Below are 13,694 nucleotides of genomic sequence, written 5' to 3' on the forward strand. Positions count from 1 at the left end.
AAACAGCAAGAAGGCCAGTGTGGCTAGAATGCAGTGAGCTGGAGGGGGCGGGGGAGGGGAGGTGATTGGGGATATGAGATCAGAGAGGTACGGAGACCAGATCACTTGTTACAATTCTTAGTAGGTTTTGGACAGATCATTTTGGCTTCTGTGTTAAGAATAGACTGTAGGGGGCAGGGGAGGAAACAGTCCCCATGCAGGAGGCTACTGCAATAGTGCCCCAAAAGACAATGATAGCTTGGACTAGAGTACAAGGTTTCTTTGTGGGATGGTGAGAATGTTCTAAAATTAGATTATGATAATGGTTGCACAACTCTGTAAATATACTAAAAAAGATTGAATTGTATGCTTTAAATGGGTGAACTTTATGGTATGTAAATGATATCTCAATAAAGCTATTCAAAAAAAAAAGAAATGGGAAAATGGATCTGACCAAGGAAAAATAAAAGAATTGACAAATGGTACTGACAGCTTAGCTGAGATTAGAAAACACAAACTTGCAGTGGTATCAATTTGCATAATTGTATGGTTTCCTCCAACACATCAGTTACTGTTCAATGGGTGCTGTATAAAGGTGAGGACGTAAGGAAGTTCAGGGTGCTTCTGAGAAAAGTTCAGGGGATCAACTATAGGGCCACGAGTTTCAGTCTGGTAGCAGAGGAAATAAAGACTGGGGGGGGAAAACCAAAAGAATAAAATTCAAATTCCTTAATATTATGTCTGATGGTCTGGCCCTGCCTATCTCTTGAGCCTCATGTCTTGCTTCTTATGTTTTAAGTTCCATTCGTAGAGATTTTTTATTTTCTTGAGTGCCTCTAACTCTGACTCTCTGTACATTCTGTGTTACCCTTCCTTCCCCTTTTTTTAGGTCTCAGCATAATCATTGTTTCCTTAGAAGGTCTGCCCTGATCCCTAGGCAACTCTGCTACACATTCCTACAGCATCCTGCACTTCCTTTACTTAGCTTTGCTAGGGTGTGTCAATTCTATCCATTTAGGGTGCATTAACAGAGTTTAATATCTGGATCTACAAAGCTGCAGAAGAGTGACCAGGGCAAATACTGCTATTCCATCTTGGCCTGTCTGAGGAGCCAGACGTTTCTCTAGATAATCATGGTAGGCCGGCTAATGGTCCCCAAAGATCTCACATCCTAATCTCTAGAACCTGAGAATATGTTATCTTACATGGCAAAGGGAATTAAGGTTGCGGATGCAATTAATGTTGGTAATCAGTTGACCTTGAGATGGGGGGATTGTCCTGGGTTACCTGAGTGGGTCAAATATAATCACACGAGTCCTTAAAAGTGGAAGAGGCAGAAGAGGGTGGTCAGAGAGATGCATGTGAAGAGGACTCTACCCACCATTGCTGGTTTTGAAGATGGAGAAAGGCAGCCACGAGTCAAGGAATGCAGGTGGCCTTTAGAAACTGGAAAAGGCAAGGAAACACTTCTCCCCTAGAGCTTCCAGAAAGGAATACAGCCTGGCCAATACCTTGGTCTTAGCTCACTGAGATCCATATTGGACTTCTGATCTCCAGAACTGTAAGATAATAGATTTGTGCTGTTTTAAGCCACAAAGTCTGTGATAGTTTGTTACAGCAGCGGTAGAAAACAAATACATACAGTAACATTCCTATATTGCCTCCATATGAAACCAAGTAGACCTTGAAGCTCTCCATCTTAAGCTGAAGATGTACCCACATTGAACCAAGTGGATAGCCCCTAAACCATCTGTTTTGGGCTGAATTGTGTCTCCCTCCAAATTCATATGTTGAAACCTTAACCCCTAGTACCTTGGAGTTAAGGTCTTTAAAGAGGCAATTGAGTTAAAATGAGGCTGTTACGTTCTGCTTCAGCGGCCCAGGGTTCGCCGGTTTGGATCCCAGGCGCAGACATGGCACCTCTTGGCAAGCCATGCTGTGGCAGGCGTCCCACATATAAAGTAGAAGATGGGCATGGATGTTAGCTCAGGGCCAGTCTTCCTCAGCAAAGAGGAGGATTGGCAGCAGATGTTAGCTCAGGGCTAATGGTCCTCAAAAAAAAAAAATGAGGCTGCTAGGATGGGGCCCTAATGCAATATGACTGGCATCCTTATAAGAAGAGGAAGAGACATGGGCGGGGGTGGGGGGGGGGGAATGACCACGTGAAGAGGCAGCAATGGGGCAGCCATCCTCAAGCCAAAGAGAGGCCTCAGGAAAACCCAACCTTGCCGGCACCTTGATCTTGGACTTCCAGCCTCCAGAACCGTAAGAAAATAAATTTCTGTTGTTTAAGCCACCCAGTCTGTGATATTTTGTTAGGGTGGCCCTAGCAAACTAACACACCATCATAATATAAAACTAAAAATGTCAGCTGGGAAGGAAAGGGCTAACTGCAGGCTTATAGCTCCTTCCCTCTCTACCAGGAATCAATGCCCTCAAGCAAATTTCCTTTTAAATGTGCTAATAATATTTACCAGCAGAAAGAAAATGAAGTCCTTATCTCTAAAATGCTTCTAGCAAGATACACTTGGTCTATAGAGATGGCTTATTATAAAAGCTGGAATTTATGGGTTTATGAGGCATGGTTGGCTGGAGAACAGGGCTTCATCATTTAAATTGTGTAACTAATGAGGTATAAAAAGGGGATGTTGCAAAACCAAATTACTCCCTTTGTTTAAACAACGTCTCTGCCTACACTGCTTAGAAGGAAACTTGTCTTTTAATTCTGAATCTAAAATGCATGGTAATGAGGGAGAAAAACGACATTTTGGAATTAAGTCTGATAATTTTGGACTTCTCCAAGAAAAGATTGTTTCATCTGTGCCTTGTGATCACCCCGTATCCTTTGAATCATTAATCAAGTTTGGCATTAAGTGAGATGCGTGACTGACGTGAGTCTGATTTGACAAACTCTGGGCTTACCAATACTTTGCATAGAAAAATTATTTCGCAGTTCTTATTAACTCAGAAACATTCCTGTTTTAAGTTCTATCAATCCAATTTGATAAATTTATACTTTGGATAGAATAATTTGGTAATATGAAGGATTAATTATCATATAATTAAAATAATCTGATAAAGGGACATACATGCATTTATTTGAAACTTTATTATATAAATTTTCATTTCTTTTAAAGATTACAAAACCTGTTCTGTGACAGGAATACAAGCAATATTGTTCCAGGATTATTCATGGATACGTCTGAAAGAGCTTAGATTACACATTAATAGTATGATTTGAAAACTTCCCAGATTAAACTCTTAAGTAAAACAATTTAAAGTATTCAGTGATACTTAATCCTTTACAAGCACTTCATAATTATGGCAGCAGGGCCAAGCATCTGATGCGATTTAACCACCAATGAAAGGTACAATACATATGAACTCATGATATGGTACCTTGGGCTTCTGGCATGCCTTACTAGAGAGAAACTAGTACAAAGTAAGATCATATGTCATAGTAGAAAAATATTTGTGATTTTTTTCTTTTTTAAAAACTGTTTAAGTAGATACCCACCCCATTCCCACCCATGGCCAAAAATGCAAAATAATTACATCCCTTAGGTGTACACCTTCCCTTTTGCTTAGGGTAAGAGTTAAGATAAACCTAATACACGTACATATTTTTAAGAGTTAAAAACTCATCACCCATAATTATTAAGGATGCTAAGGAATGGCAATACCTTGAAGCTTTTTTAAATTAAAAAACAAAGCTTTAGGTGGTAAACTACACTTAGAGAAACACACCAAAACCTTTATCCTTATGCCCTTGCTTTGTATTAAAAGTTCTACTTTAAATACTTGTTTGAAAAACTCAGTATACAGTTCATTCAGTACTATAGTGATAATAGGAGTAAAGACTTTCACTTCCATTAGATATTGAACTAATCTACTTAGGACTACTATAGCGACTCTCTTCTCACATACGTTTACATATACTGTACTCAAATGGTATGTGCTCTAAAGAGGTTTCTTGAGGTTTGCACCTCTGAACTTAGTCTCTAAATTTTCCTTTCCACTAATCTCTATTCAATGTCATATACTTTGCTAGTTGCTCTGGGAGAAGTCATGGACATTTAAACAGCTTATCATGCACTTCAAGGTTACATGGCAAAATAATGAGGAAAGTGCCTTAAGAGGTAGGAAGTAGGCTCTCATCCCAACCCTTGGTATGCCCTATTATGAACAGTTAAAAGACTGGAATCGAAGTGGTAAATGTGAGACTCATAGTAATACAAGGCTTAAGAAAATTAAGTCGACTTAGTTACTAGAATTCTTTGAGAACACTCAGTCACATTGGAACCAGTTACAAGTCACTCAATCACACAGAATACAGCAGTGTCAAGAATACATAAAGCACATTGTAGATACAAATTCTTCTTGGCCATCCATATTTAGGTATTGTCATTCTGTAGATTCTTCACTAGAAAAAGTGGTTAAGCGTGGCTCTGCAGAATACCACAGTCCCAAGAAAGCGAATTTCATTCCTTCATTAATTGGTCTCCACCAATGGCCACTTGGGGAGACCAGCAAAATGTAAGCAATCTGGAGGTGAAAAGAGGACTATTTTCATTAACTGAAATAACAATACTGAGTTAAGTCAACTTATCTGTGAATTGAATAAGGCTCAAAGGACACATCCAGTTTGTTAGTCACATGGAGTTGGACCTTTCAGAGGGACAGAACTCAAGGACTAGATTGGAACCTCCTGGTTTAAGCACCAAGGGTCAGCCATGGAACCTATTGTATTTATTAATCACAGAAAACAGACCTGACACTTTACATTCCTGAGATATCTGTCCTAATGCCTTCATAAAACTCGATACCACCATAAGAGAAAATTTTCTCTATAAAATATAGTGAAGCAAGCTGAAAAACTTTAGGTCATTTATAAAGGCCAGGAAATAGAGAATATCAAAACCATGTTGAGATGTGTATTGCTGGCTTCCATGGTGGTTAAGCACATCTGTACCAAGGCCCCCAAATCTTGAATGCTTTTCTGCTAACTCTTCCAGGCTGGACCTACCTTAGCCCCTTTCTTATCCAACCCCTTCTGCCTACTCGTGAAGCCTTTGCACCCCTCTCCCACTTCAAGTCTTTCCTGGACTGAGGGTACGGGGCACAGCTAACAGGCCAGCCCCACCTTCAATGTCCCCTTGCCCCAAAAGCAACCACTTCTTAAAAATAGATGGGAAATGGTTGACCCAAACCTGTTCTTTGCAGCCCACCGCATGTGAAATGTGGAATCTCTACCACATACACACCACACCCTCTCCAGACACTCGCTAAGTGACTTTTCCCAAGTCAACCTCACAGCATCTCAACTCTGTGCCTTGTCAAATTATTACATTTTTGGAATTTTGGAGTTGCTTGTGAATAAATGAATCCATATCAAATCTGATATGAAAAAAGACATCTCTATAAATTAGAGCTGAAATAATTTATATAAAAAATTAAAAGGATAGAAAACTTACCTTAACATCATCACTTGAAAGGGAAGATATAAGACACATGGTAGTGTAATCCATATTTTCCAGTATGTGCTTGGCAATGTTAAATGCAATCTACCATTCTGGATTATAAGCTAAGAGGAGGTTTGCAAAAGTGACCTGATAGTTTAGTTCCTTCTTTCATGTTGAAATATCTTTAAGACTGAACTAAAACGTCTTGGGACAAGCCCTGGTAACCAGCAGCACTAACTGGGGAAGGACTTCACTACCACAACGATAGGGGCCTGGAGGAATTGGACTTGGAGAAATTAATGGAAAGGTTATCCCAGCACAAGCACTATATTCAGAGCACACTGTTGGCCAAGTTTGTCTGCTGTACGTCAAAGGCAATAGGAACACTAGAACCACAGATGAAAGAAATTATGCTTATGAAATGCTTTTTAGGAAGAAAGCCTTCAGTTTTGTGAACATATAACTCACTTTTCTCCAATAAAACTGGCAGATGGACTAGGCAAAGAAGGCAATATCTTTGAAAGCAGTAAACTTGGCATTCATAGACCAGTAGAGGACTGCCCCGAGAAATATGTAGTTTTTGAACAACTCAGCTCCTGGTCAGGTGATAATATGAAGGGAAGGCAGCATGGTGTTACGAAGAAAAAAAAATGAATGGGAAGTTAAGGATTCTAGTCTTTCAGTCTCAGGTTCTTTACATGCAATATGAGAAAGTTGGACTAGATAATTTATAAGGATTTACACAGTTACTTCTGGTTCTAAAAGACTATGAGAGACAATACACCTAAGAAATTATGGAATAGCATCAGTGTCAAAAATCTGAAAATATATCTTTTTTCTGCCTAGAGTTACATTTACATTTTAAAAGTGACAAGAATTTGCGATGACCATGGTTTGAAATGCTGAAGAGAGGAGAGAGAAAGGGGAAAAAAAAGCTTCTTTCCAGGCAATGGAAAGTGGCTTTCAATAGTTAGCATCCACACACTCAAAAATTTTTAAACACTTACTCTATGTAGATCTTCTGAAATCCCTCCTCCTATACATTTTTTATTTAGAAGATAAACATACATTTGATTTCTATGCAATAATTATTTTGTGTCACTTGGGCAAAAGGAATGCCATAGATTTTCCCTTTCTCTTTAATTGCATAGAGGAGAAATTAAGGAATAACAAGTGGTTTCCAAGACATTTAGATAAACCATGCTTTCTTGGCTTTGTACTTTCAGGGGAAGATTTAAAGCCTCTGGCAGGAAAAAAAGATTTCTGATGTAAATGCCTTCATACATGACTAAGAAAGATCTGTTTGGGCACATTCTTGATGAGGTAAGTTAAATCACTTTTTCCTTGCTCATATTTTTTCATATTACATATTGATGTATGTAGGGAACTTGGCAAAGATACAGGTATGATGGATACACAAGTTTCTTTAATTGAAAAAAATTGTGCAAACTACTAAATTAGATGTAGATAAGGAATACTGTAATCTAAGCAGATTCAGTGACCATTATGAAAAGTGATCATTTCTGAAGTTAAAGAAAGCATTATATGGCTATAAATCATCAGGAGGAATTCAGAAAACACTTAATGCTGAACGTTCACTTAGGCTACCTTAGCTATGATTTCAGGTTAGAACAGATATTGTTTGATCAAGAATGTTTTATTCCCTAGAATAATAAAGTTTAAGTCCAATTTCATATAGAGGCCCATGGCCTTTATTACATTCAAATTAGTGTTTAATATAGAGCATTGTAATGGGATAGAACTCATTATGATTTACCTTTTTTCCAAAAAAGCATACTTTTCTTGCAGGTATACAAGAACAAGTATCCTGTATTCATATGCTAAATTCTGTAATTTGATTTATTTAAACATGAAATATGCAATGGGACTTGAATGACGGGTTGCTAAATTTTCCTTCGCCAATCTCTTCACTATGACTCTTAAAGGCCTTTGATGTATACTGGCAAAATCCCAAATTATATGCCAAATACTAAGCAGGGGTACTATTTAAGATTAAAAGTGCAAGGACTACTTCCTTTATTAAGGAAAAAAGAACCTTAAGGAGTTGCAAAGTATATGGACTAACTTCATAGGTGTACTCTTGATGTCATGCCACACACATATGATAACTTTCTCTACCGTAACAGCTCTCTAGGTTAGTCTGACAGAGCACCTGACTTTAAGAAACAAACGAATGAACGAACCAGTGAAACAGACATGGGGAAAGATATGTACATTTTGGAAGTATTACATTCAACAGCTGTTCCACAATCTGGCCTTTTTTAGGGCTGTCCAACAATACTGTTATTCCAGGTGAACTATTTAACCAAATTTAATAGTCAATTGATTAATAATAATAGATTCCAAGTTAAACAAGGCATGTATACATTAAAGAAAGCAGTACAGAAATGTACTGTATATGAACTGTTTACAAAAACATACAAAATGTTGGATGGCACAAGGGATACAGTGCTAATATAAACGGATTGTTTAAGCTAAGTGCTTAACATAAACTGTCCATCCCTATAACTAACAAAGAATATTTAAGGGACATGAAATATTTCCTATAAAAATAATGCTATATGGTGTAGAGTACTTTATTCAGTGTATTTTTAGGTGGTATTCATATGTTCATTATTCTTCTTGTTGATTCAGTGAATATATCTTCGTCATGTTTCCATTTTCATTTCATCCGAAGCTCCAGGAAAATCTAACTGGCTAACAATCATTTAAAGCGAGAAGAGACGAAAGCAGGAGCAGCAGCAGGAGCAGCAGCATTATGGGTACCAGCTGGGACAGTGTGTGCTTGCAGGTGTCTCTCAGATATGTGCTACCTGTCGCCAGAACTTGTGCTATCAGCTTACACCACGGTACCAAATATCCCACTGAGGTCACTTCACAGGGCTGTGGAGGTGATTTTTTTAATACCTCTCCGCTGAGCAAGAGTAGAGCGGCCTACTGGTTCCAAAACTGGTGACTGATTACGGTTTAAAGCAGAATATGTAGCTGCCATGGCACCCTGAAAACAGGAAAGAAAGGTCACAAGAAAAATGACAAGAGGAATCACATGTACACAGAATATGAAATGAAGGTTTTTTCCCTCAGATAATTTCTTCATATGCAAATTTATATAGATTTTATTAGGCTCATAATGAAAATAACCACACTAGTCAAATCCTCTGATTTAACTGAAATTGACGAGGTCTGTGTGGGAGGTTGAAATTACGAATGAGAGAAGACAGGGATGGGCTCATAACAAGCAGTCCCTACTTTTCTTAGGACTCCCCCACTCTTTTTTTCTTTGCAATCCTTTACTGTAAGAGGCAGCAAGGCATGCTCTTTCGGAACCTGTGTTTTGCCAAAGAGTTTGCATTAGGTTGTGCATAAGAAAGAGAAGTATAAAGAAAAGTTAGGAAATCCATAAGCTTATCTGATTAATAAATTCAGAAGTCATTCTTAAACTAGTTTTATTGTGATATTCTGGCATGCCTTGATTTTTCTTTTCTAAATCACCCACTGTATGAGAATCCCACACAGGAAATGGATGCAGGCTGAGGGGAAAGGGAAAGGGAAAGGTGCTGGGCACAGAGGTGTCTCCTGGTCTCTTCTGGAGGACATGTGGAAAACAGCGCCGGGATGCGACTGCTCACCTTGACTAGATGTGGTGCATCCTGTCTGTTCAGTTGGTATTGTGGCAGTTGGTCCCAGTGGACGATCCAAGGGTGTCTGAGCACAAGGGCAGCAGTCAGTCTCTGATGAGGGTCCACGTGAAGCATTTTTGACACCAGGTCCTGTAATGGGAAGAAGAAGAAAACAAGCTTAAACCTTTTTGTTTTCCTATAGCACTCAATACTGCTGCACATTCTTACTTAGTTTATAAGACACTATTTTTTTCCCAGTAGCAGACCTCTGGGCTCAAAGCAATTTGGTCAACATGACAATTTGTTAAAAAAAAAAAAAAAAGGCGAAAACTTAAGTCTCTGTTTTCTCCTCCGTGAGTTACTGTAATTTGGGTGCATTACAAAGGGTTAATTGACCACATTTTATGTATCTTTAAGTGATTTGGCTCTTTTTTTCCCTCAGATATTCTGAGTTTTCTGCATTTTTTTAGGTTAATTTCTAAGTAATTTTCAGCTACTTAAGACTTTTTTGTGCTGCTGGTAATATTGGAAAAGCAGAACGTAACTGTTCAATAATAGGAATTTAATTGGAGGGCCCTAAATGCCCCTCCAAAAGATTACAGAGTTCTTTTTATTTTTCACTACTTCAGAAGCAACTCATGGGCATTATAGAGAAATCAGAAATACATAGAAGCAAAAGAACATGAAGAACACCCGGAAACCCACTCTTCCAGAGACAAATGCCTTCCTATGCATGGAATAAAGATCCATATAATTGCTATATAATTTTATACTCTCCAAAATAACACAATTGTTGATTTATAAAAGTTATCTACCACTTGTTTAATTTTTTCATTCAAAATATATCTATTGAGTATCCATTAAAGCCCAGGCATTCTGCTAGGCACCGGGTATTTAGCAGTGAACAAGGCAGAAATGAACTCTGACCTCATTAAGCTGTCAGCCCAGTGAGGGAGAGACAAAGAATTACAAAGCAAAGAGTAAGTTCTTTGATGGGACAAATAAATACAAGGTGCAGCTAGAAGAACACAAAGAGAGTTCTGAACCGAACAGGGTAGGGTGGCTTAGAAGTGACTTCTTTAGAGGAATGTGAGACCTGAAGGATAAGAGGAACTGGATTAGAGAAGGGAAGGGGGAAAGAGAACATTTCAGGGAGATAGAATGGAGTGCATTTGGAGGAAAGTCCTCAGGTGTGAGAGAACATGCCTCAATTAAGGAACTGAAAGGAGTGCAATGTGGCTGTAGCATAAGTTGTAAAGGAGAGCATGGCAGCAGTTAAAGTGGGGGAAGTGAGGAAGGACCAGACCATGAAAGCCCTTGTAAGCCATATTAGCAAATTTGGGCTTTTTTGGAGGTGATAAATCATTTAAAGCAAAGGAGTGATGTGGTCAGGTTTGCACTTTAGAGAGATTGCACTCACTTAGTGTTGGGGGGGTGGGGGGGAAATGGATCGGAGGGAGCAAGCCTGGAGACTCCAATTTGAGACTGGCAAGAGATGATAGCCTGGGGGAGGGGGTGTGGAAGAGATGGAGAAATATGGATGGAATTGAGGTACTTAAGAGAAAGAACCGACAGAACCTGGTGGTTGACTGGAGGTTGGGAACTGGGGAGATGTTATTCCAAGTACTCCGCTGCTACTAGATATTTACTGTTTCTTATTTTTAGTTATCATTAACAGCTAAGAACAGGAATAAGCTACTGAACAGAATTAGAAATAAAAAAAGAAACAATTAGGGACTTCCCCTTCCAAATTCTGAAAGTGGGCAAATGTGATTCAAATGCATAAAAGGTTGCAAAACTGCCCAGAGGCACAACAAAACTCAATTATAATTTTAATCAAATCTGTGTGTTAACCAGTGCACTTCTGGCCAAGTCACTTAGAACCACTTCTCCTTCTACTGCTACCCTTCAATGCTTCCTCCTCCTAAGCTTTCTCTTTAAATGGTGATGCTCCCCCGAGTTCCCTCCATGGCTCTCTTATCACTCTGCTTAGATAAGCTCATTCATGCTTATGGCTTTAGCTACTATGGATGAGAACTCCTAACTTCAATGTCCACATTAGACTTCTCTCCTAAGATCTACATTCATATAGCCAGTTGCCTAATGGACACATATCTCTTAATTAAATATCACAGAAGCATTTCAAATTCATAACGTCCAAATCTGCAATCATCACTCCTCTCAAAACTACTTCTTTTGTATTCCACATCTTGGTGAAGGACACCATTACCCGACTCATTTGCCCGAGGTGGAGATGTGGACTGCACGCTTGAGATCTGCTTCTCCCTTGCTTCTTATGTCCAATAAACCAGTGAGTCTATTCTGCCTCCTAAATTTCTCTTCCATTTGGCTCAAATCCCGCTATAACTGCTCTAGTTTAGGTCCTCATCATTCATGACCTGAAATAGCGCAAAATCTTACAAGCAATGCCCCTAATATTAGGTCAGTGAGAACTGAATGAAATAACGTAGGTAAAAGTGTTAGCACAGTCCTTGGCATGTAAGTGCTCAGTGAATGTTCTTCTCAAAGCCACATATGACACATATGGCCCATAAGACTGATGACACATGTACAACTTGCTCTGGAGGGGACACACCAGATGATAGAGCCCTCCCTCCCTATTTTGTGGGTATTTACTGTATTACGTCATGCTTGTAATCACAAGTCTTACTTGGACAAATTAGTAAAAGTTATTAGTAATAACATGGCATTTATAAGATTGGCTGTGAGTTGGATGCAATTTTTTGTGCTCTATTTGTCCTCACCTGTCTTTCTCTTTCACTCAAAAAAGCATACTGGAATGAAAGTGAATGAGAACCAAATTATAGAAATTAGAGAGAGAACCTTGACTTGCTTTAACTTATTGAAAAAGCAGGCAGTGTGTAAGCTCTGATACTTTATATGGTAACATTGCTTGATATGCCTCCCAACTGATCATGACCAAGTTTGTGGCAGCCTCCATGGATACAAATTACTGCTCCACAGAGTGAATTTGAAGAAGGAAAACCTGATCACTACAATGCTTACTATTTGTCAAAAGTTCTCAATACCTAGAGTACACCTCAAATGCTGAACGTGATCTACAAAGCCTTTCCTAATCCCAGTTCATTGGGTACCCTCTCACATGTATCCTGCACCAGTGATATCAAACTACTTGCAGCTCTCTGGAGGCATTCTGCCATTCCCAGGCCACCATGACCATGAATAGCATGTGCTGTTCCCTCAGCCTGGGATGGATTACATCCTTCTGCTCCCCAAGCTGCCTGGCAAATCCCTTCATTGCTTCTGGAGAGCCTCCCCTGAAATCTTTCTGACCAAGCATCATCTGTGAACTTCTTTAGCACAGAAAACAAACCACTTTCACAGCACATGTGACACTGTACTGTATATTTTTGGCCATCTCCCAACTAGACGGTGAGCTCCCTGAGATCAAGAATTCTATGTGAATCACATCTTTTATCCCTGGAGGCTTCACTTATTAAGCGCATTGCAGGTGCTTAACACATGAATTAAAAAGGAAACAAGTGCCCAGAAAAATAAATTATCTGGTTAAAGAAATTCTACTGTGAAAAAAAGAGAAACGCTAGCATTTCATTTCATTTTTTTTAAGGATTGGCCCCTGAGCTAACATCCGTTGCCAGTCTTTTTCTTTTCTTTCTTTTTTTTCCTTCTTCTCCCCATAGCCCCCCAGTACATAGTTGTATATTTTAGTTGTAGGTCCTTCTGGTTTTGCTATGTGGGATGCCACCTCAGCATGGCTTGATGAGCGGTGCCAGGTCCACGCCCAGGATCCAAACTGGCGAAGCCCTGGGCTGCGGAAGCAGAGTGCACGAACTTAACCACTCGGCCACAGGACCAGCCCCAGCATTTCATTTTAAATGCAGTTATAAAACCAAGTATTATCTACATAGACATTAAACTGGTTAACTGAGGCTTCATCTCTGTGCCAAAAGTATCTCTATATATTTTTGGCATGCCTGATTTACTTATGCAATTACCTCAACTCAAGCTTCCAACTCTAAGAAAAGTCAGCAAGCACTTTTACCAGTATGTATCTTCTTCATCTCTCTATGCTTTTCTTATTTTAAAGTGGAAAACTTTGCTTTTCTTTTTAAAAGAGAATTTTCTATGAATAAAGTGAAACTAGAGCAGAGTTGAGAAGCAAGTCAGTGCTAGTCAGGGGATGGCAGATCTTCCAGTGAGAAAGGCTTTTCAAATGGATTTCAAGCAGACATTACGAAACTATACTACTGTCTATTGTGAAAGAGATGAGACCCCTTTCTTCAAAATATGGAAGAAAAATAGAACATGGTATAGTTATTCTAGGGAACAAGGGCTTTGGAATCAGCTATTTAGTTTGAAGTGCCCACATGTACCTGGTGTGTAAACACAGACAGGTTCACACTAAAATTCTGGGCCTTGGTTTCCTTCTATGAAATGGGGATACTACCATCTACTTTACACAGTTGTTAAGAGGATTAAATGAGATAATTTAGGTAAAATGCAATGTGAGGCACAGAGGAGACACAAATCATGAAGACTACCACCGTTATTACTCATGTTTGTCAGCAGAAGTAGCTTTAGATGTATAGATAATAAAGCCAAACCAATG

General features: G+C 39.1%; 1 protein-coding gene across 18 annotated transcripts in view; it reads right to left on the reverse strand.

Moving 5' to 3' along the window:
• Positions 1–3,069: 3,069 nt before the first annotated feature.
• RPS6KA3 (ribosomal protein S6 kinase A3) overlaps positions 3,070–13,694 on the reverse strand; it is a 112,083-nt gene continuing 101,458 nt past the window's right edge. For all 18 annotated transcript variants that reach the window (XM_070603525.1, XM_070603531.1, XM_070603536.1 and 15 more), the window contains 2 exons: positions 9,092–9,232; positions 3,070–8,460 (listed from right to left, as the gene is read on the reverse strand). In XM_070603525.1, coding sequence (XP_070459626.1) covers positions 8,338–8,460; positions 9,092–9,232 — 264 coding nt within the window. In that variant the 3' untranslated portion in view covers positions 3,070–8,337. The remainder of the gene's footprint in view (positions 8,461–9,091; positions 9,233–13,694) is intronic.

The sequence above is a fragment of the Equus przewalskii genome, chromosome X, assembly GCF_037783145.1.
Source record: "Equus przewalskii isolate Varuska chromosome X, EquPr2, whole genome shotgun sequence".
Classification (NCBI taxonomy): domain Eukaryota; kingdom Metazoa; phylum Chordata; class Mammalia; order Perissodactyla; family Equidae; genus Equus; species Equus przewalskii.